Here is a 24,239-nt window from a genome sequence, read left to right as displayed (position 1 = left end):
CAACTCGGATGCAAACAAATTAAAAACTTCAAATGAGCACGGCAAAATTAGGGGTGTACAATCATCTACTACACAATAAAATGTATAAGAAGGGTTTAAAATAATACTGAGCACAATATTATGAATGTCCAAGGGGTAGAATCACATAGAAAATAAAAAGGAGCAAGTTTTATAAGAGCAGATGCAATTAAATTTTGAAATGCACGAAAAATTGGGACTGACCCGTAAAAGCGTAAGAAATGCCTGTGACATGTCATTTTTTCACCTAAGCTGTTATCAGTAACTATGTATGCTCTATAGCCCAAAATCCATGACCTATGGTCAGTTTCCATAACTTTTGGGCATTTTTGATGTAAATTATGACTGTCCATGATTTTCTTCGACTTTCCATGTGCAGTGATACCCTGTGTTTAAGCAAAACTATTTTCTGTTAAAAAAATATCCCCTCGGTAAGCATAGCTGAAAGTTAAAATAAACAGAAACTATTTCAGAAGACATATAATTTTTATTCACACAATATACAAGGAAATTCTACAGGGTCATTTAATGGAAAACGAAACTGAAAACATAGAAGTTTCTTTTCTTTGTAGAAAACAGAACAATAAACACAATTAAATACAAAAGGAATGAAATAGCAGTTTTTTTTTTTTTTTTTGTCTAAATGTTTATGTATATTAAATAGTAAAATAAATTAGCAGAGTCAAACTATATGACTATCTTCAATTGCACATTGAATTAGAAGAAAATAATACAACCGATAGAAAAAAGTCTGCATACTTACAGAACAAAGACAGAAATTGCTTTCCACCAGTAATTCTTAACAAGTGAAAAAATATATTTCACAGTAAAGTGGTAGAAAAAATAAAATGCATAGAAAAATGTACACTATTAAAGATGAGACAGACAAAATATTTATGCAAAGTAAAAAAGGAATTACAAGAAAACTTAGCTATTTCAAACAGTACACTAAAAATGAATAGTACAATGAAACTATAATAAATACATATACAATCATCTGTTTATACTCTACTTCTACAGAAAAAAAAAAAAAAAAAGAAAATCTAATGAAAATAACAATTAAGTATGGCAGCTAAATAATCAAAGCATCCAGTTTCTTCAAATATAAACCTATAGTAAATTAAGCTAATTCAACTTTGATTTATGCAAATCTTAAAACTAAATTTTTTCTTAAAATTTATTTTTCATTTCAGTAAATCTTTTCCTCTTTCTATGATTTCTCAGATTTAATAAAACAAACTCTTTCACTAATTATAAGTAAAATGCTAACTAAATTAGATTACAAACAGGGTTCAACATAATTTCCAGGGAATAGACCTGTTACTCCATTCATCACGCCTTCAAACCAACCATCATCATTCTTTTTCACCACATATATGATTGAATTTTCAGAAAAAGAAAGCTCATCCTCCTTGTCTGCTGAATAATCGTAAATTGCAACCACTAAAAAAAGGGGAGAAAAATGTAAATAGATTTTTGAGAAGCACAATAAGGCAAATGTTTAAATTTATAAAATAATTTCTAGTGTAATGTATTTATGGTGTACTTGGTGCTGTAGTTGGAAACAAAATATTGGGGGCGGGGGATACATCTTTTTAAGGTGTGTAGGTGTCATGGTTGATGAATTTTTGTTAGGCCAAAAATAGTCAACTTAGATAACTATTTAAGCCAGATGTAATTAAAAAAAACACAAAAATTTTAGACAACGGTGCATTCGTGTACCCCCACCCCCCACCCCTCCTCCAACAAGCTCCACCATGGGGTATTTTCTTGCATAACTTTTTTTTTTAAATATTTGTTTTTCAATTTTAGCTGACATTTGTTGCTATCACATAAGCCTCAGCATATTAACTAAGTTACAGAGTAAAAAGTAAAAAATTTTCCAACATGCCCTGATCTTTCCTAAAATTGTACGTGAGGAAGAAATCACAGCAAATGAACAAGACAGTATTTTGCACTAGCTGCAATGCCTCAAACGTTTCACCAAAAAGTTTTTCTCCTGTTTCCATTTACTTACAAGCTCAAGACAAAGTTCATCTTATACAGAAAAAAATATAGATACAAAAATTTAAAATGTGTGAGCATTTTACCATATTCAAATTACTGAACCAATACAGTGGTGGACAAAATTATAGACTCAAATTTTTTTTCTTTTGTTTCAATTGCAACATGACTCAGTTTAAATTATTTTCATTGAAGTAAAGATGAATAGTTGAAGAAATAGTTCTAAAATTAGTACATCTTATCAGTTAAATTAAAAAATTCATAAAATTAGAAAATTTGCAAATGGACAAAAATATAAACTCAAAGGTAAAAAATCCAGGATTACGAGAAAGTTTCGTTCGAAAATGTTAATTTAACGCCATAGAATGAATAAATGTTGCCATCAGTGATTGCTAAAAGTTTGGTTTTTGGAAATTTATGAGAAACTTATAAATGCACTGCTAGACAAAATTATAAACTCAAATTTTTTCTTTAATTTTTCAATCATAATTTAACTCAGTTAAAATTTTTTTTGTTCCAGTCAAGATAAATAACTCTTTTAGCATAGTAAAGCAGGATTGGCATTTCTTAATGGAAGATAGAATGCTGAAGATTACCAATTAATACTGGAAGATCATCTCTTACCTTTTGCTCATCTGATTCCTGGAGATAACTGGTCATTTCAGCAAGATAACGCGAGTGTAAACGCAGCGAAAAGTACAAAAGAATGGTTCAAGCGCTGGGGTATCAAAGTAATCAAATGGCCAGCTCGTAGTCCGGATCTTAATCCGATTGAAAATCTTTGGGGTACCACCGTTCGCAAAGTTTATCATGATCGGCACCAGTACCAAACCACAAGGGAATTAAAAAGGGCAATACTTTCAGCATGCAACCATATGTCACTGCAGCTGTTAGAAACTCTTGTGAAATCTACATGCCCAGCCGCATATTCGAGGTAATTCAGAAAACGGGGGCCCAACTCGTTTTTAAAAGTTTGTAGTTTACACTAATGGCTAGATTTAATGCAGTGTTAATTTTTAAAACGTTTCAAATATTGATTTTTTTTTTCAATTTATCCATGTTAATAGCAAAATTACATTTTCCTAAATCTATGCTTTTGTTTTACTGAAGTAATTGCAAATGTAACTTAATTAAACTCGAAAAGAAATTAAAATTTTGTCAGCTTATAATTGTGTTTATGTAGTATTGTAAGTTTTTAATTTTGTAATTCAGCATTGGTTCATTTTTGGTTACTAAATGATTAAATATTTGAATAAAATTCTACCAAACTTCAGAGTTTCTTACTTTTGAGTTGATAGTTTTGTCCAGGTTTCATACATTATAAAGATATTAAAGTTGAGATTTTTTTAATTAAATTATTTATTTTATAAAGTTTATGAGTTATACTGAATTTAGGACTATTTAGTCAGTTATGTATCTTTACTGGAACAAAAAGTTTTTTAACTGAGTTAAATTATAATTGAAAAAATGAAAAAAAAAATGAGTTTATAATTTTGTCCAGCGGTGCATTTATATGTTTCTCATTAATTTCCAAAAACAAAACTTTTAGCAATCACTGATGGCAATATTTATTCATTCTATGGCGTTAAATCAACATTTTGGAACGAAACTTTCTTATATTCCTGGATTTTTTACCTCTGAGTTTATACTTATGTCCAGGTTTCACGTAATGATAAAATATTAAATTTGCAAATTATCTAATTTTATGAATTTTTTAATTTAATTGATAAGATGTACTAATTTTAGAACTATTTCTTCAACTATTCATCTTTACTTCAATGAAAATAATTTAAACTGAGTCATGTTGTAATCGAAACAAAAGAAAAAAAAATTGAGTCTATACTTTTGTCCACCACTGTATTAACCAGGTAAAACAAATCTAGAGAATTTTAAGAATCCTGTCTCATATATACTCAGGGTTTGAAAATATCATATTTTTGAAAATATAGAAACCATTTATTTTGATACATATCCGATATTTTCAATCAGTGCAAATTAATGCCTTTAAATAGTAACTGTTTCCTAAAACCACTGTTGCTCATCTTCTTATATTATTATAACAATGTGTCAAATTTAAAATTGATGAATCCTTCATTATTGATAATCATAAATAGACATTTTATGTAAATACTTTGAATGGCATTTAAATACAAATGATATTTACGATCATTTGTGAAATTTGATAGTTCAATGTATTTGAAATAGAATATAACATAACTGATATTATATTAAATATTGACTTTTACATTTATATGCTCTAAAACGGATCACAGACATACATGTGCACTGTAAAAGTCACAGAAAAACATCACAATATTGTGTTCATAAATATCTTGCAAAATTGAAACATGAAAAAGTTTTAATATAATATTGTTATATATAATGCTTATATGTATTTTAAAATTAATATTTTACTCTAATTTTCTATTAATATTAATTGAATTACTTAAGCATTAGCTGCTTGTCATCTTTTTCTTCGGTTAACTATTTGTACGAATTTTATATCCTTCAGAAATAAAAATGTGCATTAGTCAGTCCACAGCTATAAGACACAGCATCTTAATCTTTTCGACCAACTTTTAATTTTTTAATAGGCATTTTAAATCTATATTAAAATTGTTACGTTGCTAATAATTTCATGACATTTACCTTTTTTATCTTTTTGACCAACTTTTAATTTTTAACTTGGCAGATTTAATCTATATTGAAATTGTTACATCGCTAATAATTTTATAAATATAAAATAAAAGAGGAATATTATAGTATTTACATTATATTAATGATATATAATTATATGCTATGAAAATATAGTATACCACTTTAGAATTTTTTTAATAATGAATGAATAATAAAATTATGATTAATACATATAATTTTTAGATTTTAAATGTCATAGTTTAAAAAATAAATACTGAAAATATCAAAAGATCATGATATTTTCAAAATAATTATTGGATATGAGGGTTCTTTTTTTTTTTCAAGCTTTGTTTGGCTACAAAAACAGGTGAATATACAAAAAAGATTTTACAGTAAACCTCGCCCCCTCCTAATGGACACCCCTCAAAGGCAGACACCTCTCTTATGCGGACAATTTTTAATTCCCCAGTTCCAATGCAAATAACATTATTAAACCCCTGTCCTGTGGACAAAACAAATTGTCCCGTTAGTGTCCGCATTAGAGGGATTTTACTGCACTATCAAAAGTAAGGTACAATACATATTATTTTTCACATAATCACCTTGACGATTTAGGCATTTGTTGTACCTGGGCACAAGCTTTTCTATACCCTCCTCATAGAACATTGCCGTTAATGATTGAAAGTGATTTTTGACGGTGTTTTTGGGACCCAGCGAGCACTAAGTTTTCTGTAGCGCAACCGTTCTATAACTAGAGAATGTAGGGTCGATCTTGAAACTTCTGGAAATTGCATCGATAATTCACTTATTGTGAATCTTCTATTTTCCTTAACCGATTTGTCAATTCGATGAACAAGGTCGTCTGTAGCCACAGACTTGCGTCCCAGACTCCCTTCATCATGCACATTAGTTCTGTCCTCTTTAAATTTTTGGCACCACTTACGAACAACACCAACGCTCATTAAGTTGTCTCCATTATACACGACTTATTCTTCGATGAATTTTCGCTGCCCTGTTACTTTCTGCTTGTAAAAAATGAATAACACTTCTCAATTCAAGTTTGGCGAGAGACTGGATAGAGAGAGCCATGTTTTCGTGTCTGTAGCTCAACAGAAAATGGCAGATTTGACTCGACAGTAACTGAGTGTTTGCACAGGGGTTTGTGCAGTATCCTAGTATGCAAACCAGCCACCTGCTGCCTACTTGGCTTTCCTACTGCGAAAACGGAGCTTGAAAAAAAAAACCTATGTCTATATTGGCGAACCCTGTTTATATTATTGACCTTTGTCAAGAAGATGCTGCAACAGAAGATAGGACAGCCACGTCTTTTGTTATGTAGTAGATTCAAACACATACCTTTCTCAACATAGTTCTTAGGAACCCAATCTGGCTCCATCCTACTTCTCAGAAATGCTGGAGGTGAAGGTGGATTGTAATTTTGGTGATACAAATTGTCATCTTCAGGGGGAGGAGGAGGAAGTGGAGGAGATACTGAAATTAAAGATAAATGTTACAAAAGCAGATTAACTAAAATATTTCAAAGAAATTAATGTAAGAAAACAAAACGAAAATAAGAAACCAGATTCATGAAGTTTCTCAACAATTGCATTCCCAAAAATAGAAAATAACATTCATTTATATGTTTATATTACTGCTATGAAAGCAGTTAATGTGCCCAAAGCCAATTACCTGGCTGCTCGTTGTCAGCTAACTGATTCAATCCATTACAATGAGGATTCAACAGTCTTCCACATTGTACTTTGATAATGTGCACAACAATATCTTCTGTATTGTTAAAGTCCAGAAGTTTGTTTTTCTCATTGATTCTATCAAGTGCTTTGTTGATTATTTGATTGCATTAAATTGATTCTTTTGATGTCCAATTAAAATGGTATTTTAATTTTCTGAATTGTAATAATGTTTTAAGTTGTATGATCATTTGCAGAATAGTTTTCATTTGATTGATAATTGATACAATCAACTAACTCACTGACTGTTTGACTGTTGACCTAATCCATTGACTGTTAACATAATTCATTGGATATTGAAAAATAAATAACATCATGCTAGTTTAACTCTTTCTGCCCCGTAATAGCCGAATGCGCCCGAATGCCTTGGCTCCCATAATAGCCCAACGCAGCCCAGAATATTTCCCACCCCCTTGAGAGCTAACAAGCATGAACTAGGGGCGTGTGCGCGGGAATAAAGAAGCGACAGTTGACATGACGGACAATAAGAAGGAATGTGAAGCAACATCGCAGTTGCACTTCAAGATGAAATTTTCGTTGCTGGCTGTTTTCTCTTGAAAGAGAAGTCTCATTTTTCTACTTCATTATTTAAATTTTTTATTATTTTTAAATGACATATCGAGAGAGGGAAAAAGACATTAACGCAGGAAAAAATTAATGCCATACTTTTTAATTCTGATTTTGATGACTCAGAAAACTTGCAAATTGAGGGGAAAAATAGAAACATGAGGAATTAGTTCAGAAACATATTTAAATTTTAATTAAGATGTAAATTGAAAACCCGACAATAAGCGTTACATTCTTGAAAAATACCACAAACAAATAACCGAAAATAAATTAATGTTGGAATTAAATAAATTTAAAAAAAAGTGCGATGAAAAGAAATAATACTGCCTTTTTGCCAACATGTTCTCAATTTCTGATTATAAAAAAAGGTCGGTAAGATAGAGCTTCCCCACAAAATTTTCGGGGAACCAAAAATCATTGAAAAACTGATTTTTCAGGATCTGGTTTCAAATGCATGCTTGAAGCGAGGGAGAAAGGGGTTGCTTCAAAAAAAAAAAAAGATACTAGAATAAAGGAAAATGCACACTGTTTTAAGAATTAAGCTCTACATTTTTACAATGCACTTTTATGACATTTATACAAATACAAAAGTGACGACCAGCAACAGGCTCTGGGCCCAGCTGGACTGGTCCTAGTCAATTTACAATCCCCAGTGAAAATCAGTGGCCCTCTTAAAACTATCTACTCCCTTGCTCATTACCACCTCTTCCGGTAAACTGTTCCAAGGTTCCACTACCCCGCTAAAATAATAATTTTTCCTAACATCCATGTTAGCGTGAGATTTAAATAGCTTAAAACAATGACCCCTTGTCTTGTTTTCAGTGCTAAACTTCAGCCCTGTAACATCTTTCATTAAATTTAATTAAATATACTTAATTGTAACTGTGAGACTGTGATAATTTTGGTTCAAAAAATATCTATAGAATTGCAATGCATACATATCTAATGCCAGTGAGGAGAAGATAGAATAAACTTAAATCCAAATTCTACTGGACAACTTTTGAAAATATTTATAACATTATTTGTGACTATAATTTAAATGTGTGTAAAACTCAAGAAAAATTCCCGAAAAACAAAAGCGAAGGGGAGGGGGCGGGGGGGGGGGGGGGGCGTGATGAGTATTTTGCTGTATTACTTTAGAGACTTGAGTATTATTATTAATGACAGAAGAGTGGATTTAATGATGTTTTCATAATATTTAAACGTTTTTCTCAACAATAAAAATAATATTGTTTAAAAACAGTTCTTTAACTATTTGTAACGAAGATTCGAAACAATCTAGTGCATTAGTGTTTAACTAGATTAAGCAGATAGATACAGCAAAACTAGATACAGCAAAATTGATGTTAGTACATGAACAAGCAAGCTGTATAAATTCTGAACAAACTTCATGTTTTTCCGAATTTTTCATAAACGTTCTTAGAAAACTTAAATTAAAAAAAAAACTTTTTCAAATAAACTGTCATGTTTTAATCTCATTCTTTTCTTTTCTTTCTTATTATTTTCCTCTAACGTCACAATCATAATGAACATGTAAAAAGGCATTGAAAAAATCTTTGCTTTAATGTGCTAAATTCTCCATAAACCAATTATATACATTTCAAATAGAAAACATAAAATTTCATATTCCTAAAATGTAGCGCAAATGCTACAGGAATTTGCTCCATGTGGAAAGGGTAGAACACCTGTCACTACTTGATGGGAGGATGAAAAGAATAGGAAGTTACTCACAGGATTAGCAACTCAGCAGTGCGCACTAAGAGGACAAAGAAACAGGGGGAAAGCATAGAACAAGAAACTCGGCAATGTGGCTGGGACCCTAGGTGCTTTCAAAATAGTTGCCCTTGGGGCAGAAAGAGTTAAGTATACAAAAATATTACTGTTGTTCAAGCAAAGATTTTATTTTCACTTTAACGAGTGTCTAATAAATAAGCAGCAGGTTATCTAGGTGGTTAGAAAACTTTTCAAATTATCTAGATAATTTGAGAAATGAAACAATTTTTGGCACTCATATGGATCCCCTAGTTAATCTGCATGTTATAAATAATCTGTAAAATAATTGAGTTTTGCATCTTAGTGGTATCATACACATAAATAAATATTACAAAAAATTTAAAAAAATCAACAATGTTGACCGAGATATTGTTAATTTTCTTTTAATTAAGACAACATATATCATATTTACTTCTTTCTTTTTTTGTAGCTAAAAGTTTGAAAATGATTTTTGAGCAACTAAAACCAAAAATAAGTACTTTTATTTAAATTGTTTTCCAGATTTTGGAGGAGGCAGGGGCCCCCTCAGCCCCTCCCTTATATATGGCCTTGGTCTGATTCAACAGCAGTCAATGTGCAAGTGAACATGACAGAGCATAGAAAACATGCCTCATATATGATTTTTCGCTTTTAGTTGATGATACGTTTTTAGCAAATACTTCACTTTCTGTGCTTTTTCAAGTCTTTTAAAGGTTTGAGCCAAGAGAGTGGTGTGAATGCAATTTTTTATGGTCATTTAGATAGAATTCATTCATTTAATTAGCTAAAAAAAGATTAAGCTAGTGTAATAAATGGAAAGGATATAACAGATTTTAGTTTCCTTAGTACGACACATAGCACTACAGTACAAAAACAGCTAAAAAAATTAAAGTTGAACATAGAAAAATTTCATTGTGATAAAAATTATTGTTAAACAAATTTTGCAATAAAAAAAGTTTCAATTACAAACTTACACATTCTAAATTAAAAATAAAATTGGGTAGAATAACAAATATAGATACTGAATTTCTTATAAAAACATCACAAACAAGGGTGAAACTAACATTAGACCAAAAACTTTAGAAAGTGTCACATGCATACAGAACTTGAACTGTACAAGGCCATAGTCTAAAGGAGTCTCAAAAAAATTGTTACTCCTCTCTCTCTTTCAAACTTGGAGTTTTTGTAGTTTTTCATTCTGAAACTTTAGAAAAAAAAAATTCTCATCATATTTTTGAAAAAGAAGTGTTCTAATTAGCTGCAGGAAAAGAATACACATTAATAATACTTCTGCATTGCCTTATCAAAGCGCTGATTCCACAGTAACCAGTGATGTTCCCATCGATTTTTCTGAGGATATACTCCCAATAATCCATTACGCACAATATATGTATGTGATCATGTACATAATATGAAAATATTTGAAGTTTGAGGGTATACGCTACATTTCTAAAAATTGTTTGAGAGTAGACGGCGTATATGGACATATATGGACGGCGCCTATGGGAACACCAATGACAGTAACTGACCTATCAATAGTTGCACGAAATACTCAACAAAAACTTGAAATGGTAAGATCCTTGTTTTCATTGCTTCAACTTAAAAAAGAGCATGGACTTCACTTCTCTATCACCCAATTAAATTTTGAAGATTTCCAGGAACAGTATTTAAAGAATATTTTACTTTTTGCTCCAGTAATGGACGTGCTCCTAGTGGTCAGACAAGTCTGACTACAGATGGGGATGTTCCAAGTTCGGGCATGGATGTAATTTTTCTTTCTTGTTCTTGTCCTTTCTTAGTGCTATGAATGGTCCTCATGGCATGTATGTACTGTGGAAGTTGAACTTCACACCAAATCACGGTACAGTAGGAAAAGTGAAGCAGCACACCTCAAATTGCCAGCACAAGTTGCTGTTGGCACAAGACAACAACAATGGACGTGTCTCATAAGATACGCTCATCATCAAGTCAATAAATAAATAAATAAATAAATGAAATAAATATTGTTTCTGGAAATATTTAAAATTTAATTGCATTATAAAGAAGTGGAGTTCATGTTCTTCATTAACTTCATGCAATTAAACAAGGATCTAACATATGTGGAGTCTGTCTGATGTTTTGTTCAGCAATTGATACATCTATTTAAACGGAACTGCCCAAAAAGAGAAAATTTAGTCTTTAAAAATAGACTGTCAAGAATTTGACTGTCTGATAACAAATTATGGCAAATTATAAACAAGATTTTCAAATAGGAATTCTGGGTTGCTTCAATTAAGAAAAGCCTGGAATTTCGAGGTAGACCAAAAAGTTTCACCCTTGCATGATGAGATTTTTATAATCAACTGAAACATAAGAAACACTTACTATTCCCCTGACGATCAAAATCTGTTGATACATGCATAGGAAGAGGTTCTGAGTGAAAAAAGTAATAATCAGCATGACATGCCTCTACAATAAAATTTTGGAAACAAAAAATGCATAATAAAACTACTTTACTACAATCATAACAAGCAATTCTTAGCCATGCACTACTGAACTAGTTTAAACCGATAAAGTAAAGCTGATATTCATATCCTATTTCTGTAAAATGTGCATGAAATAATAAATAATCTTCAAACAAGTTTTCATAATATATTTGAAAGCATAATTGCACAAGAAAAATTGTGGAAACAAATAATAATAACAAGCTAAACACCTATCTAAACTACAGTATTGAAACATAGAGCAAGTATGTGATACACTTCAAAGAATACATTAAAAAGCAACTATCAATGCAAAATAGGGGGAAACATTCACACATACATACTTCATTCAATTTGTAGTGAGACAGTACTTACTGTTACTTTTTGGGATTCTACTGGACTATTTTAAACTATATTTTAACAAATTTGGATAAATACTTCATTGTGTGCTCTATTTTCAAAGAACAATACTTTTTATACATTACACATCTACAAGCTGTACCCGCAGGGTGATGATGCCCAGGTTAAAAATTTAAAGAAAGTACCTTGAGTCAGTTAAAATCTCCTCCTTAAGTTAAAAAAAAAAACCTTTTGTTTGACTAAAATGCACACATCTTTTAACCTAAGATCTAAGCATATTCCATGTAGTAATGGAATTCCCTATTTGTATAACAACATCTGTCCCTCAAAGCTCCATATCCCTTACTCTCAAGAAAAGATAATTAAATATAAAGATACATAAGTTAGAACAAAGCGAAAACATGTCCTTTGTAGAAAAAAAATATGTATAAAATCATGCATTGCAATTAGAGCAAAATGAACTATGCAGTCTTATTGCAAAAATTACACAATTTCAGAAAGTCTCCACTAACAAAGACTTTTTAGTAGAAAAAAGCTTTTCAGAAAAGCAAAATGGCAGTAAATTCAGTCTGAAAAGTCGTTTTCAAATTTGTTGTTTCCAAGCATGGACCAATAACCTATGGTCAGCTCAGTTATTAAATTGAGTTTAGCTTGTGCTCAAGGTTGCAGGTGCTATACATAGAGTAAGGAAATGATTTCCTTTTTATAGGATCTCCTACATGACGTACAAACAAACAAACATCATCTCCCTAATTTATAGCTTATTGAAAGGGATGAATTTCTTATTGTTCTTTGGACAGATATTTACTTCAATTCTTGCTCCACAATAGGTTAAAACAAATATAAGTCAAATTGTCTTTAATTAACCCCAAGAAATTATTAGAATTAATTTTTTTTCCAAATATGAACATATCTGCCATATTTCATGTTGTTTACCAATGAAGTTCGATTCTTTTTTTTTTTTTTACTTATCTTACTTACTTACAATACTTTTCTTTTTACACTATTTCTCTTTATATATTTCAGAGAATGTATTTCACATCTTGTTTTTTTTTTTTTTTTTTTTTTTTTTTTTTTTTTTTTAAACTTATTACAAAATAACAAAGTTTCAATTCAGCACCCACCTGAAATAAATTGTGCAAAACTATAGATGTTTAGAAGGAAGGATACAGGATTTCGCATAAAAAATAAAGATGTTGTACAGTAGCATTAAAAAAAAAATGCTTAAGGAACCAAGCGTGTAAGTTTGTCTCCAGTTTGATAACATAGTCTCTATGCAATGCAAATAATATTTATTTATAACCCTTTAAAAATATCCTTTTTAAAAATAACAATGTCAAATATTGTGGGGAGATTGGATCATTAAAATAATACAATGCAAGATATGTAGGGCCCCCAAATGTTTTCTTTGCCCAAGGCCCCTCCCAGTCAAAATCTGGCTCTGGTAGCAACAAGAGTGAAGAATGGAATGTAAGAGAAAATGACTAGGGAATTTCTAAAGTTTAAACACCAGTTAAAAACACCTGCTTAAAAGGAAAAATAAAATGTAAGGAGTTTTAAGAACCTTTTAGCGCAGCATTAACTTTCCCGTTCACATTAAAAAACAATTCTAACTTACCAAGGATCTTATCCACCATATCAGGAGGTGGAGGGGGTGGTATGGGGGATGATGGTCCTAATGTGTTAGCATGATGCCCATGAGTCATTGGATGAACCATACCAATTTGAGGCGGCTGAGAAATCATTCCTTGAGGTGGATGAGCAGCTGATACCATCGGCAACGTAGAATAGCCGCTTCCTCTCCTCATTTCTTGAGCACGAGGATGCCCAATAGGGAAATTTGGGGCATAATTGCTAGGAACTTGGGGAGGTGCAATAGGTGGCACTGGTGTTCTGTACTCCTTTGTTCCACGCGACAAACTACCACCTGCTCGAACAGGTTGCGGAGGAGTAGGAGGTTTCGTAGTTGGAGCGGGCCCAGCACTACTTCCTCCCCCATTCAAAGGATTTTGATGAACTGGGGCTAATGTACGCTTAGATCTTGGTGTATTGTTGCTGGTTTTGATGCCATGGCCGATGTCATCTAAAATGGTAAAATCCACAGGTTTTCTGATGTATTTGATTGGTCTTTCTTGATTGGCTGGGGCTAAAATTTTGTGCTGTCGTGTCGTATTTTTGTTTGTACTGAGAATTCCAATCTCTCGTCTTGCCACCTTTTCCTTGTGTATTGAAACTGTTTGGGCAATATGATTTATTTGGGATTCCATCTCTCCCAGTTGTGTGTTTTGCAAATCTAACATATGCAGCAAATTATATGCAAGAGTATTAATCTGATATGCCAGACTGGCTAGTGACTGAGTGGTATAGTTTTTTGTTTCATCCAATGCAACACGTTTATTTTCAGCCTAGGAGAGAAAATAATTATTAATCTTGACATAATGATCCTAGTAATAACGCAATGAATGTTTAAAACTATACTGCTCATTTGGAAGAAGAGTGCCATAATACAAAGAAATGAAATTTTACAAGAGAAGCTTTTGAAGTTTAACTCTTCAGGAACTTTGCTGTAAGATAAGTAAATATGCTGTGCTCGCTAGTGGTTAATATTATAGCAAAAGATCTGTCATTATTTTCCAAAGAAGATAACGTCATTTGAAGCCCTTTAAGCAAAAAAAAAAAAAAAAAGAAAACTAAATATTTCATATTGTGGCACTCTCTTCTTCCAAACGAGCGATATATTATGTGTTTCAAATCAAGAACAACATAGTATTGATTCATAAGAACTGCATGATATAAGTGCTTCCCCCCCCCCCTCCTCTATAAAAAGTCAGTATGGTTTTAGAATAGAGATTGAATTTTTTTATTCTTTTGTTCTTTATGCTATCTCTGAAAAAGTGGGTTCTCATTTAAATTCATGTCATAGATAGAGCTAGATAATATAAACGCACGTGTGCAGGGATACATTTGATGCTGTGCAGATACATTTGCTGTAGATATGTGCATCAGCTGAAAATTGTTAATAACATCTATATTAAACACTGATTGTCTTCAAAATTTGAAGATAAATTAATGGAAAATGTTCATTATTGCTTTCACAAAAACATGATTGAAAGCAAAATGAATTTTCTTGCTAAAAACGTTACCTGCCCACTGCCTGTTGATTTTTATTCCTGCAGATAGTTTTGAGCTATGTCCGCAGATACTTTATATTTTTATCTTACTATGGTCATAGCATAGCTTGTCAAAGTCTGAGTTCCCTCATTTCAAGATTGTTTTGTTATATTGGTAAAATACACAATATAACTCAATAGTTGGCCGTTCAAAAAAGGTTACATCAAACAGTATTCTTGCAGAAGCTAAAGGACATACGCCATATAAATGTAAATGTATATGTTCAGGTAAGTAAAACCTATTTTGAATTAAAAGTGACTACTTTAACTAATGATCATTCATTACACATAAAACAAATAGAAAAAAAAATCAAATAATGTACGATTGAAAAGTTACTTGGAAATAATTTGCTTCGCAGTATTCAGCAACTTTTTGAAGGTTCACAAAAGAATCTTGTAAACTTTGACGACCTTCAGGTATATCCGAATCGATCAAAGCAATCAAATCTGTCATGATGCCCGGCATTTTGAACTGAAAAGTAAACGAGGATGTTGTTATGAAAATAACTAGAATCATTATCTACTGAATTTTCAACATTAAACAAACAAAACTTGGCTAATGTTTTCATTTTAGATATTGAATTTTTTATTGGTAACAGCTAATCAATGTTAGAAAAAATAGCTGAAAACTAGACCTTAAGCTGAAGCCTAGCATATATATTTTTTTAGTGTTAAAACAACATTTCAAGGTGTTATTTTTAATAAATCATCTATATATAAGGTTATAAAAGAAATTTATTGAACAGACATAATGCGCACATACATTTAAAAGTAGAGCTGGATTTAGACTTAAGATTGTCCTAAGCTATTTTAGGTACGGGTCACACTTTTTTGTAGTCTGGACAACTTTGTTAGAGGCAAAACAGGTCATTTTAGCTATGTTTATCTTTCATGCTGATATAGATAACATAGTTGCTAACAATGAAAAATGAAAATTCAGGAAACTGCATTGACATTTTGGATGAATATACTTTATGAAAAAAGTTCTGAGTATAAAAAGAGTTTAAAAAAAATACATGTAGGGATGTTATTAATTTAGTCTATATAGGACCCAAAATTTGGAAATTGAAGTTACTATTTCTACATTCCTAGCAGCAGGTAAAAGTTTAGGAGGTTACAGATTTATAAATGAAATTAATTTTTTCAAGAATATTTTTTTTTTAAACAAATGATGAGATTTGAGGGTACCCAATAAAAACTAAGCTATAGTTTTAACTTATATAGATAAACCCAGCACTGCTTAAAAGGGCCAAAATTGAAAAAACAATTCTTTTGATTCTTTCATATCTAATGTGTGATGTAATCAAGATGAATTGGGACAGAAAAAGCTTGACATAATCCAAACCTTAAGTTGCAAAATTTGGAACCAAGGTTTAGAAATATGGATACCAAAATGAAATATTGTTGAAAATACGCTTAATGACCACTTACTTCTAATGCAATAATTCAGTACAAATAAAGTGGAGTGTTAAGACTGGTGGAGTGTTAGTTTCTGTTAAGAACGAATTAGCCAACTCCCAAATCTGTCCACATAAAATACACAATTTTCTAAAATCCATTATATTTGAGATGTAAACAGCAAAAGTCAAGAATTTTTGTTCAAATCTAAGATGGTAGTAACGGCTCCAAATGCTCCCTTTGGTTCACTATACCAACCTGTTAAGTAGGCTATATATAGCCATTTCATATTTTTTTTCTCTTGATATCATTTTTTAAATATATAATTTTAAAAAATTAATGTATCAACTAAGATGGCAGTTAATGAAACCTGTGTTTCAGAAATGCAATTTACACTTCTACCTTACCTAAAAAAGGGGGGAAACGAGAACTATAGCCAGCCCTCGTTTGTCACAGTTAATCCATTCCAGACATGAAGCGAATGTTTTGTGAATATTTTTGCATGTAATATTTTGCTCCCTGGTCTCAGCAGAAATAGTGTGGGAAATAAGTATTTCATTTCAAGGAGCAATATTGCTTCTCAAATTCTGATATCAACGAGCAGTTCTGTAAAATTGAGGAGGAGTTTTACAATATTTGCTAAATTACATTGTCTACAATGTGAGGTTACAAAAGTTTGAACGCTGACTTCAGTTTCAAATTTTATCACTAATCTTTTACAAAATAAAAGAATTGGTGCAAAAAACTCAGGTGGTTCAACAAATTTAGAAATATTTAAGATATGAAAATTTCAAAAAATTAAATTTGTATGATTAAAAAAATGATAACAATCTGCACCATGTTCATTATAAAAATAGTCATCTAAAATCATTAAATACACTGCATCACTATCTAGTTTTGCAATTCACATTTCAAACAATATTCTGTCTTTTCTTGCATCGCAAAATTTCTGATACAATTTTTGATATTCTATCGAGTTTCATACCTTTTGAATCGCAAACAGGGCCGGATTAACATCTACTTACGCCCTAAGCCAAACTTAGAGATCACACCCCACCTCACATACCCAAACTCTATCCAAATCGTATCCCCCCCCCCCCCAGCCATTACCAGAAGCATAGTAGCATCCAGTGACAGTTGAAGATTTCATGCTTCCCTCCTATTAGACAAAATGAGAGATAGGTTTCTTTCTTTCTTTTCCTTCGATAATGTTGAAAAGTGGGGGTTTTGGGGGTGCTCTCCCTGTAAAATTTTGAAATTGAAGCGTTAAAAATGCAATTTTAGGCCATCTAAAGCTTTTAAAAAGAAGTAATGGCATTTGGAACTCGCCCAGCAAAGTTTTCGTAACTGAAGTCCTACATATGTAATTGTATGTTATCTTTGATGAAGTTGAAAGGGATGAGTTCAGGAACTCTCTCCCCCCCCTTCCCCAGTAGAAATTAGTTTTTATAATGAAATTTTCGATGATCTTTTATTAATGATGCTGAGGAACGGTGGAACTCGGGAGGAACGCCTGAAATTTTTTTTAAATTGAGGTCCAACAGCGCAACTTTTAACAAGCTTCTTTTTCATGCATGCCGATTGGTGACTCCAGAAAGGAAACTTCTTCCCCAGAAAGGAAACTTAAATATGCAACTGGAAACCATCTCTGATGACATTACGAGAAGGAATAGGGCTTGGTAACTTTCTTCCGAGTAGTTGCTTCAAAATTGAAGTCGTAAAAACAGAATTTTGAACGATTTGAATACTGTTGGAGAAAGGTTGCAATTGGGAGCTCTCTCAGGAAAGAATTTCAAAATTGAGATCCTAAAAACAAAATTTTAGACGAGGAGGAGGGCTGAAATCAGGGTCACTCTCCAGGAAAGACTATCTGCTACGATGTGAAGGTGGGGCGTTTTAGAGATCTTTCCCTAAAAAAAAATATTCGAAATGACAAATCTAAATATGCATTTGGAGGACCTATAATGCTGGGTGACTGGATAGGGTTTGGGGAATCTCCTCTGGAAAATGTTTGAAATTTTAGACCATCTTCAAAATGTTGGGAACGTAACGTGGCTAGGGGGATTCGAGGGTGCTCCTGCAGAAATGTTTAGAGTTGAGATCTTATAAACAAAATTGTTTACTTTCTTCAATGATGTTAGGGATAGAATTAGTGTTTAGGATTCCCCCCCCCCCCCAGAAATTGTGGATATTTAAGTTCTAAATGCACAGTTGTCTTTGATGACGTTGTGGGAAGGGATGTGGTTCATTGAGTCTCACTCGAAAAATGTTTGAAATTGATGTTTCATGAAAAAACAAGTTTAGATAATCTTTGAAGGTGATAGTGAAATTGGGTTCATGGAATTTCCTCTAAAGTTTTTCTATTAAAGTTATAAAATGCAATTTTAGGCTACCTTTGGTGAAGTAAAAAAATGGGGATAGACTTAGAAAACTCCTCCCTCCCCTTATTTTGCTTTGTCCATAATAGTTTCTTATTTTTAAAAAATATGTTGTAAAACATCCTGGTCCACTTTTTCTTTTCCAAAAACATTTAATTGTTTTAGTTTTCCCATAACGGAATTTTCAAAATTTTGTCTGTTTGAAAAACAACTGCTTTTAACCTTCGAAAAAAAAAAACTTTTGACGTTTTAACCTGAGGTGATATTTAGCAGTGATATCTTACATTTCTTTTCCTTTTTATTTAATTTAAATATCTGGGATCTTGAATTTCTTGATGCACTCGTTTTCCATTCATTTTTTTTTTCCTTAGAAAAATTTAGAACAGCTGGTGTTTCTACCATACTATGTTATGAATTGCTCTTTCTCTCTACATTTTAATTTTTCTTCTAATTGAAACATATTTTGGGGCATCTCATGTATTTTTATCTACTTTGTTGTGTTCTTAATAGTGAAATTTTAGATAAAAATATTTATAAAAATAATATGTTGGAAGCAAACCCCGATAACTTACATCATTATACATCATTGTTTTTTTTTCTTTCGCACCTTCGAACCTGTGCACCCTTTGAGAGTCAAAGGTTGATGCCCTCCAGCAGGGGCGGATCTAGAGTGGGGCCATGGCTCCCATGGCCCCTCCCAAAGACTTGTGATTGTAGGAATTTTTTTAAGGAAAAAAGAAAAAAATATTACGAGAAGAAAACAAAATTTAACACATGTATTTTACTGAAAAAGAAGTATAGGCATTAATTGGGAGATAAATTATATTCCTATCCGCAAAACAAAACTTTTATTTCCAAAAATTTTCTCCATCTTTTACATTATTTCCTGATTCCAACTACAGACACTTGGAAGATCTCTGAATGCTGCGGTTCTCAAAGTATACCTATTGTTCACAAGACCAAAGAGAGCCTAAATTTTCGTTTTTATGGCTTTAATTTCGAAACTAGGAAGAGAACCTCTTTTCCCACGCCCTTTCACAAATGCCTTGATATGTAGCAAAAAATTGCATTTTAAGTCTTTTATTTGGAAAAAATGTCAACAGAAACTAGCTTATCCAGCCCTTATCACTTAACTTGCTTAAAAGCAACTTAAATGATTTTTTTTTGGGGACTTAAATTACAAACGAGTTTTGATAGGACCCCTTCCCTTCCTAGTTTATATCATGATGATAGCTTTAAAAGGCAGTTTTTTGGAGGAGCTCACGAATCTTTCATCCCTTTCTAAAATATGTATAAATATAGTTAAAAACCGAATTTTTAGAGCCTCAAAGGCAAAATACTTCCAGGAAGGAAGGATTCTAAGCACCTTCGCGCTTCCTTTAATGTAAGCAAACACTACCTAATGGTGCATTTTTAGGCTGGACAGCTGAAGAGCTAGAAAAGCACCCCTCCTCTTCTAACTTCTCAATGTATAATGACAGAATATTTTGGTTTCTAAGCTTTATTTTCAAAAAGTATTTTGGGGCCAGCGCCCGAAACCTGACCTTTCACTGTACATCATCAAAAATAGACAAAATGCGTTTTTAATTTCCTAATTTTTAAAAATTGCTCGGAAATTCAAATTTTGAAACATTTTTGAGGGAGATTCCTAAATTCACCCCCTCGTCTAATGTCTCGATGCCCCGAATATTGAGTTTTTGAAACTTCATTTTAATGAAATTTATGGGGAGTTATCTGGGCTCAGTTTCCCAATAGGAAGAGTAGGCTGCTGCCTAGGGTGCGGCAAATTTGTTATCAGAATACACATTTTTTGAATTAAATTGTTATTCTTGAAAGTAAAATATTAGCATTCTTTCATTTTCCATAGAGACAATTTTTTCTTGTAATTTAAAAATGATTACTTTCACACATCTTATGAAAATCAAATGTTTTTCAATCATGGTATTTGCCGAATCATTAGCAAAATTTGCCAAATAAAAATTTTTGTGAGAGATCACTGTGATCATTTCATCGGGGCGCCTCAGAATGTGAAACGCCATCATTTCTTCATAAGTTTGACAGTTTGAATCTGGGAAACGCTTTTTTTAGGTTTTTTGAGTCAAGGATATTTTGCTTCTTTTAGGGGGGGGAGGGGCGGCAGATTTCAAATTTGCCTAGAGGTGGCATGGAGTTAAATTCGGCCCTGGGGAGTTTGTTCAAAAATTTCGGATGGTCCCTCCCAAAACAATCGGCTGGATCCGTCACTGCCCTCTTGGAGCACCCAGTACACCCCTGGACAAAGCTATATTTTTATGAAATTATTGTTCAAAGATATTGAAAATTATCTGCTTTGACCTTCTGACCAGAAAAGGAACTCGACTCAATCATTACGCCCCCTCCCTATCCTCCAATTGCTTTTTTTTCTATCTAACGAGCTAGTTGCAATCTATTCTAGCTAAACTTTGCTTCTTCATCCTACTAGTGCACCACCTTTTTTTTTTTTCAACAAAGTATTTCTTTTTCTTTTTTTTTTTTTTTTGCACTGTGACGTGTGCCCTTTTTGACTTGTGCCCCTAGGCCAGGGGCTAGAGCGGCCTATTGGGTAATCTGAGCCTGATCGCAAACTGTGATGAGATAGTTTATTTCCTATGCTGGGAAGGAGGTCCCTGTAAACTCATCATATCACTAAAACTTGATTTACTGGTCCACAATAGAAATGTCTTTGAATAGCTGATAATGAGATAGGGTCATTTTCATTCCTTTTGTTGATTCAACTGGGTCATTGAATCAAAATAGCAATCATTAGATACATCTTCAGCATTTTCACCGATTTTTTCTCAGGTTCTTGTTGTTTGAGTTTTCAGGGCCAAATTTGCACGGAAGTTGTGTCCTTTCCCAACGAATTTACATAATAAACTCACTATAGCACATAAAAATGGTCCTCTAAATCAGGGATTCTCAAAGTGACAGCAGGGAGAGACAAAGGGTGCTGTGAGTGTCTATGGTACGAATACCAAAATATGTATGTAACAACAGAGGTAGACTAGGGTGCCATGAAAAAAAATACTAATTCTTAAAAGGGTGCGGGAAGTTGGAGAAGTTTCGGCGCCCTGCTCTAAGCAATTAATTTTAGCCATTAAAAGTTAAATATTTTACCAAATAAAAAGTAAACTATTGATAAACATAAAAAATCTAGTTAAAATAATTTACCAAAGCAACTTGTAATACTCCATTAATGTCTAAAATAATAAGCAATGCTAAATACATTTCTCATGTCATACACAACATCAAGGGTTTTGTTAAGATGTAAAACTAGAAAAAGAGATATAGCAACTGGTAAACATCATTTTTCAATTTTCCTCAAGGTAGAAAATAAAAGTCACCAAATCTAGTGATGTACCTTTCATCAAAACCAACATTATGTATTTCTTTAAATTGTAAAGAGAATAGAGAAGTATTTTAGTAAGTTATGTATTTTCAGGGGTGGATCTAAAGGGGGGGCCATGACCCCTCCCAAAGCCTTGTGAATGTAGGAATTTTTTTAAAAAGAAAAAAAAAAGAAAATATTATGAGAAAAATTTGAAAAATAACACACATGAGAGTTACTTTAATAGAAATTTTAAGTTTTAAATGTGAGAAAATTTACATCCCTCTTCTTGAAACAAAACTATTCTATTTCTAAAATTTTGCTTCATCGTACATACATCATTTTTTGACGCAAACGATGGACAATCTTAGGACACTAGAACAATCTATGGATGCTGCTGTCCTCTGAGCACACTTATAGTTTACAAGATCAAAGAGAGCCTAAATTTGGGTTTTATGGCTTTAATTTTGAAACTTTTCTGGAGGAGTGCCCCTCATTCCCATGCTCCTCCACAAATGCACCCAAAGGTAACTAAAAATTGATGTCCATTTCTTTAAAGCAATAAATTATAAATGAAGATTTTTTTGGTATTAATCTTCTCTTAAATTTTATAAATTCCCCCTATTTCTTTTGTTATTTTAAAATTCTAACTTAACATAAAAACGGGTAGGGGCGGTATTTTTTCGGAAAAATCAATGATCTGGCATCGTTTAAAAAGTAACAGTTAGGACAAAAATCCAAAGAAAGTGTAAAAAATTTCTAAATGTCCCATCCCAAAATGATCGGCTAGATCCGCCAGTGTATTTTTACATATTTTAAATTTCAAAATTTACTTTGTGACTCCTCATTTGAATAATTTACATTTTACGCAGCACCCACTGCCACTGAGCAGAGCCTTTCAGATTACTTTTCTAAAGATCTACCAACTTCAACTACTGGTACCTTGTCAGGGGCGTAGCTAAGGGGGGGGTTTGGGGACAACCCCCCCCCCGAAAAGTTAGTCTAAAAAAAAAGAGAAAAAGAACAGAGAAGAGAAAGAAAAAAAAAGAAAAGGAAAAAATTCCAAGCGATTATACATATATATATATATATATATATATTATATATGTATATATATATATATATATATATATATATATATATATATATATATTATATATGTATATATATATATATATATATATATATATATATATATATATATATATATTATATATTATATATATATATATATATATATATATATATATATATATATTATATATGTATATATATATATATATATATATATATATATATATATATATATATATATATATATATATATATATATATATATATATATAAGAAGTAACCCCCCCCCCCCCCGAAAGTCGGGTCTAGCTACGCCACTGTACCTAGTGATTTGCAATACAAGACAGATTCCATACAAAAGTACACAATAGTAGATTGATGATCAGTCTATATTGTACCCCAGGGTGGTGTGGCAACCTTTTTGAGAATCCCAGAAATAAGCAGTGCATTTTAAATAGTTTTTCTGCAGAAAAATTTGCAATGAAATAGAATACAGAAAAAGGTTTTAAAACTTCTTGATCGAGTTTGAGATTTGCTACCAACAAAATGAGATTAAGTTTTGTGTAGGCTAAAACAGATAGGTAATAGAATTATTTACAGCTTATTAGACGTCACATAAACAGAAACACAAGGCAGTGCTACTATACAGCTATTTTCGTCAGCAAAAAAGAAACGTTATGAAATAAACTTGTGTTAAGCAAAGCTTACTTATTTAAAATTTTTAAAAGCAAGCAGTCCTAGTCAAGACTAAATTTAAGTAAAACGAAAAAATTGCATAAAAAACTAGCTCTTGCAAAATTTTCTAAATCTTAGCAAATAGTTATTGTATCCGTATGCCAGAGATAAGCTTATTATAATTTCTTATAAAATAATGACTGGATTTTGAATCATCTAACTCGCTGTAGTTCATTGAAGTTCGTTTAAAAGGGTCAATCAGCGGAAATAATAACAATCATCAAAAACTTAGAATGCAACACGAAAGTCTCAAATTAACTTAAATATGAAGATGAAACATACCCTAGTTAGTGGTACTAAAAATTTAATCAAATATTTATAACTGTTACTACTGTAAACATTAACATGGTAATGACGTCAATGACATACTAGAATTGACAGCCATGACAACACAAATGTCTGTAGCACAATAGCTGCTTAAAGTTTACCCAGAGTCTTCTAGGTGGCAGGCTTGTACCTGGCTGTAACTCTTTTCATCAGAAATCGTCAATTTCAGTTTACAACTCTGTTGTTTCGTCAAGCAAAGTGTTATTTACTTCGTAATTAATTTCTTTAAGTAGAACAAAGTGTTTAATTTCGTAAATTTTTCA

The 24,239-nt window shown here is 32.0% G+C and overlaps 1 protein-coding gene across 2 annotated transcripts; it reads right to left on the bottom strand.

Moving 5' to 3' along the window:
* Window positions 1-494: 494 nt before the first annotated feature.
* Window positions 495-23,999, bottom strand: LOC129221974 (abl interactor 2-like). 2 transcript variants are annotated; one of them, XM_054856380.1, is made up of 6 exons: window positions 23,932-23,999; window positions 15,056-15,190; window positions 13,167-13,953; window positions 11,091-11,138; window positions 6,016-6,150; window positions 495-1,461 (listed from the first exon to the last, which is right to left on the bottom strand). In XM_054856380.1, the coding sequence occupies exons 2-6, from the start codon at window positions 15,182-15,184 to the stop codon at window positions 1,298-1,300; spliced, it is 1,263 nt and encodes a 420-aa protein (XP_054712355.1). In that variant the 5' UTR covers window positions 15,185-15,190; window positions 23,932-23,999; the 3' UTR covers window positions 495-1,297. The 2 variants fall into 2 exon arrangements, with proteins under 2 accessions (XP_054712355.1, XP_054712357.1); XM_054856382.1 differs by lacking the exon at window positions 11,091-11,138.
* Window positions 24,000-24,239: the final 240 nt, after the last annotated feature.

The sequence above is a fragment of the Uloborus diversus genome, chromosome 5 (genome assembly GCF_026930045.1).
Source record: "Uloborus diversus isolate 005 chromosome 5, Udiv.v.3.1, whole genome shotgun sequence".
NCBI lineage: Eukaryota > Metazoa > Arthropoda > Arachnida > Araneae > Uloboridae > Uloborus > Uloborus diversus.
The sequence above is the reverse complement of the archived record's forward strand: the minus strand, read 5'-3'. Positions and strand labels throughout refer to the sequence as shown.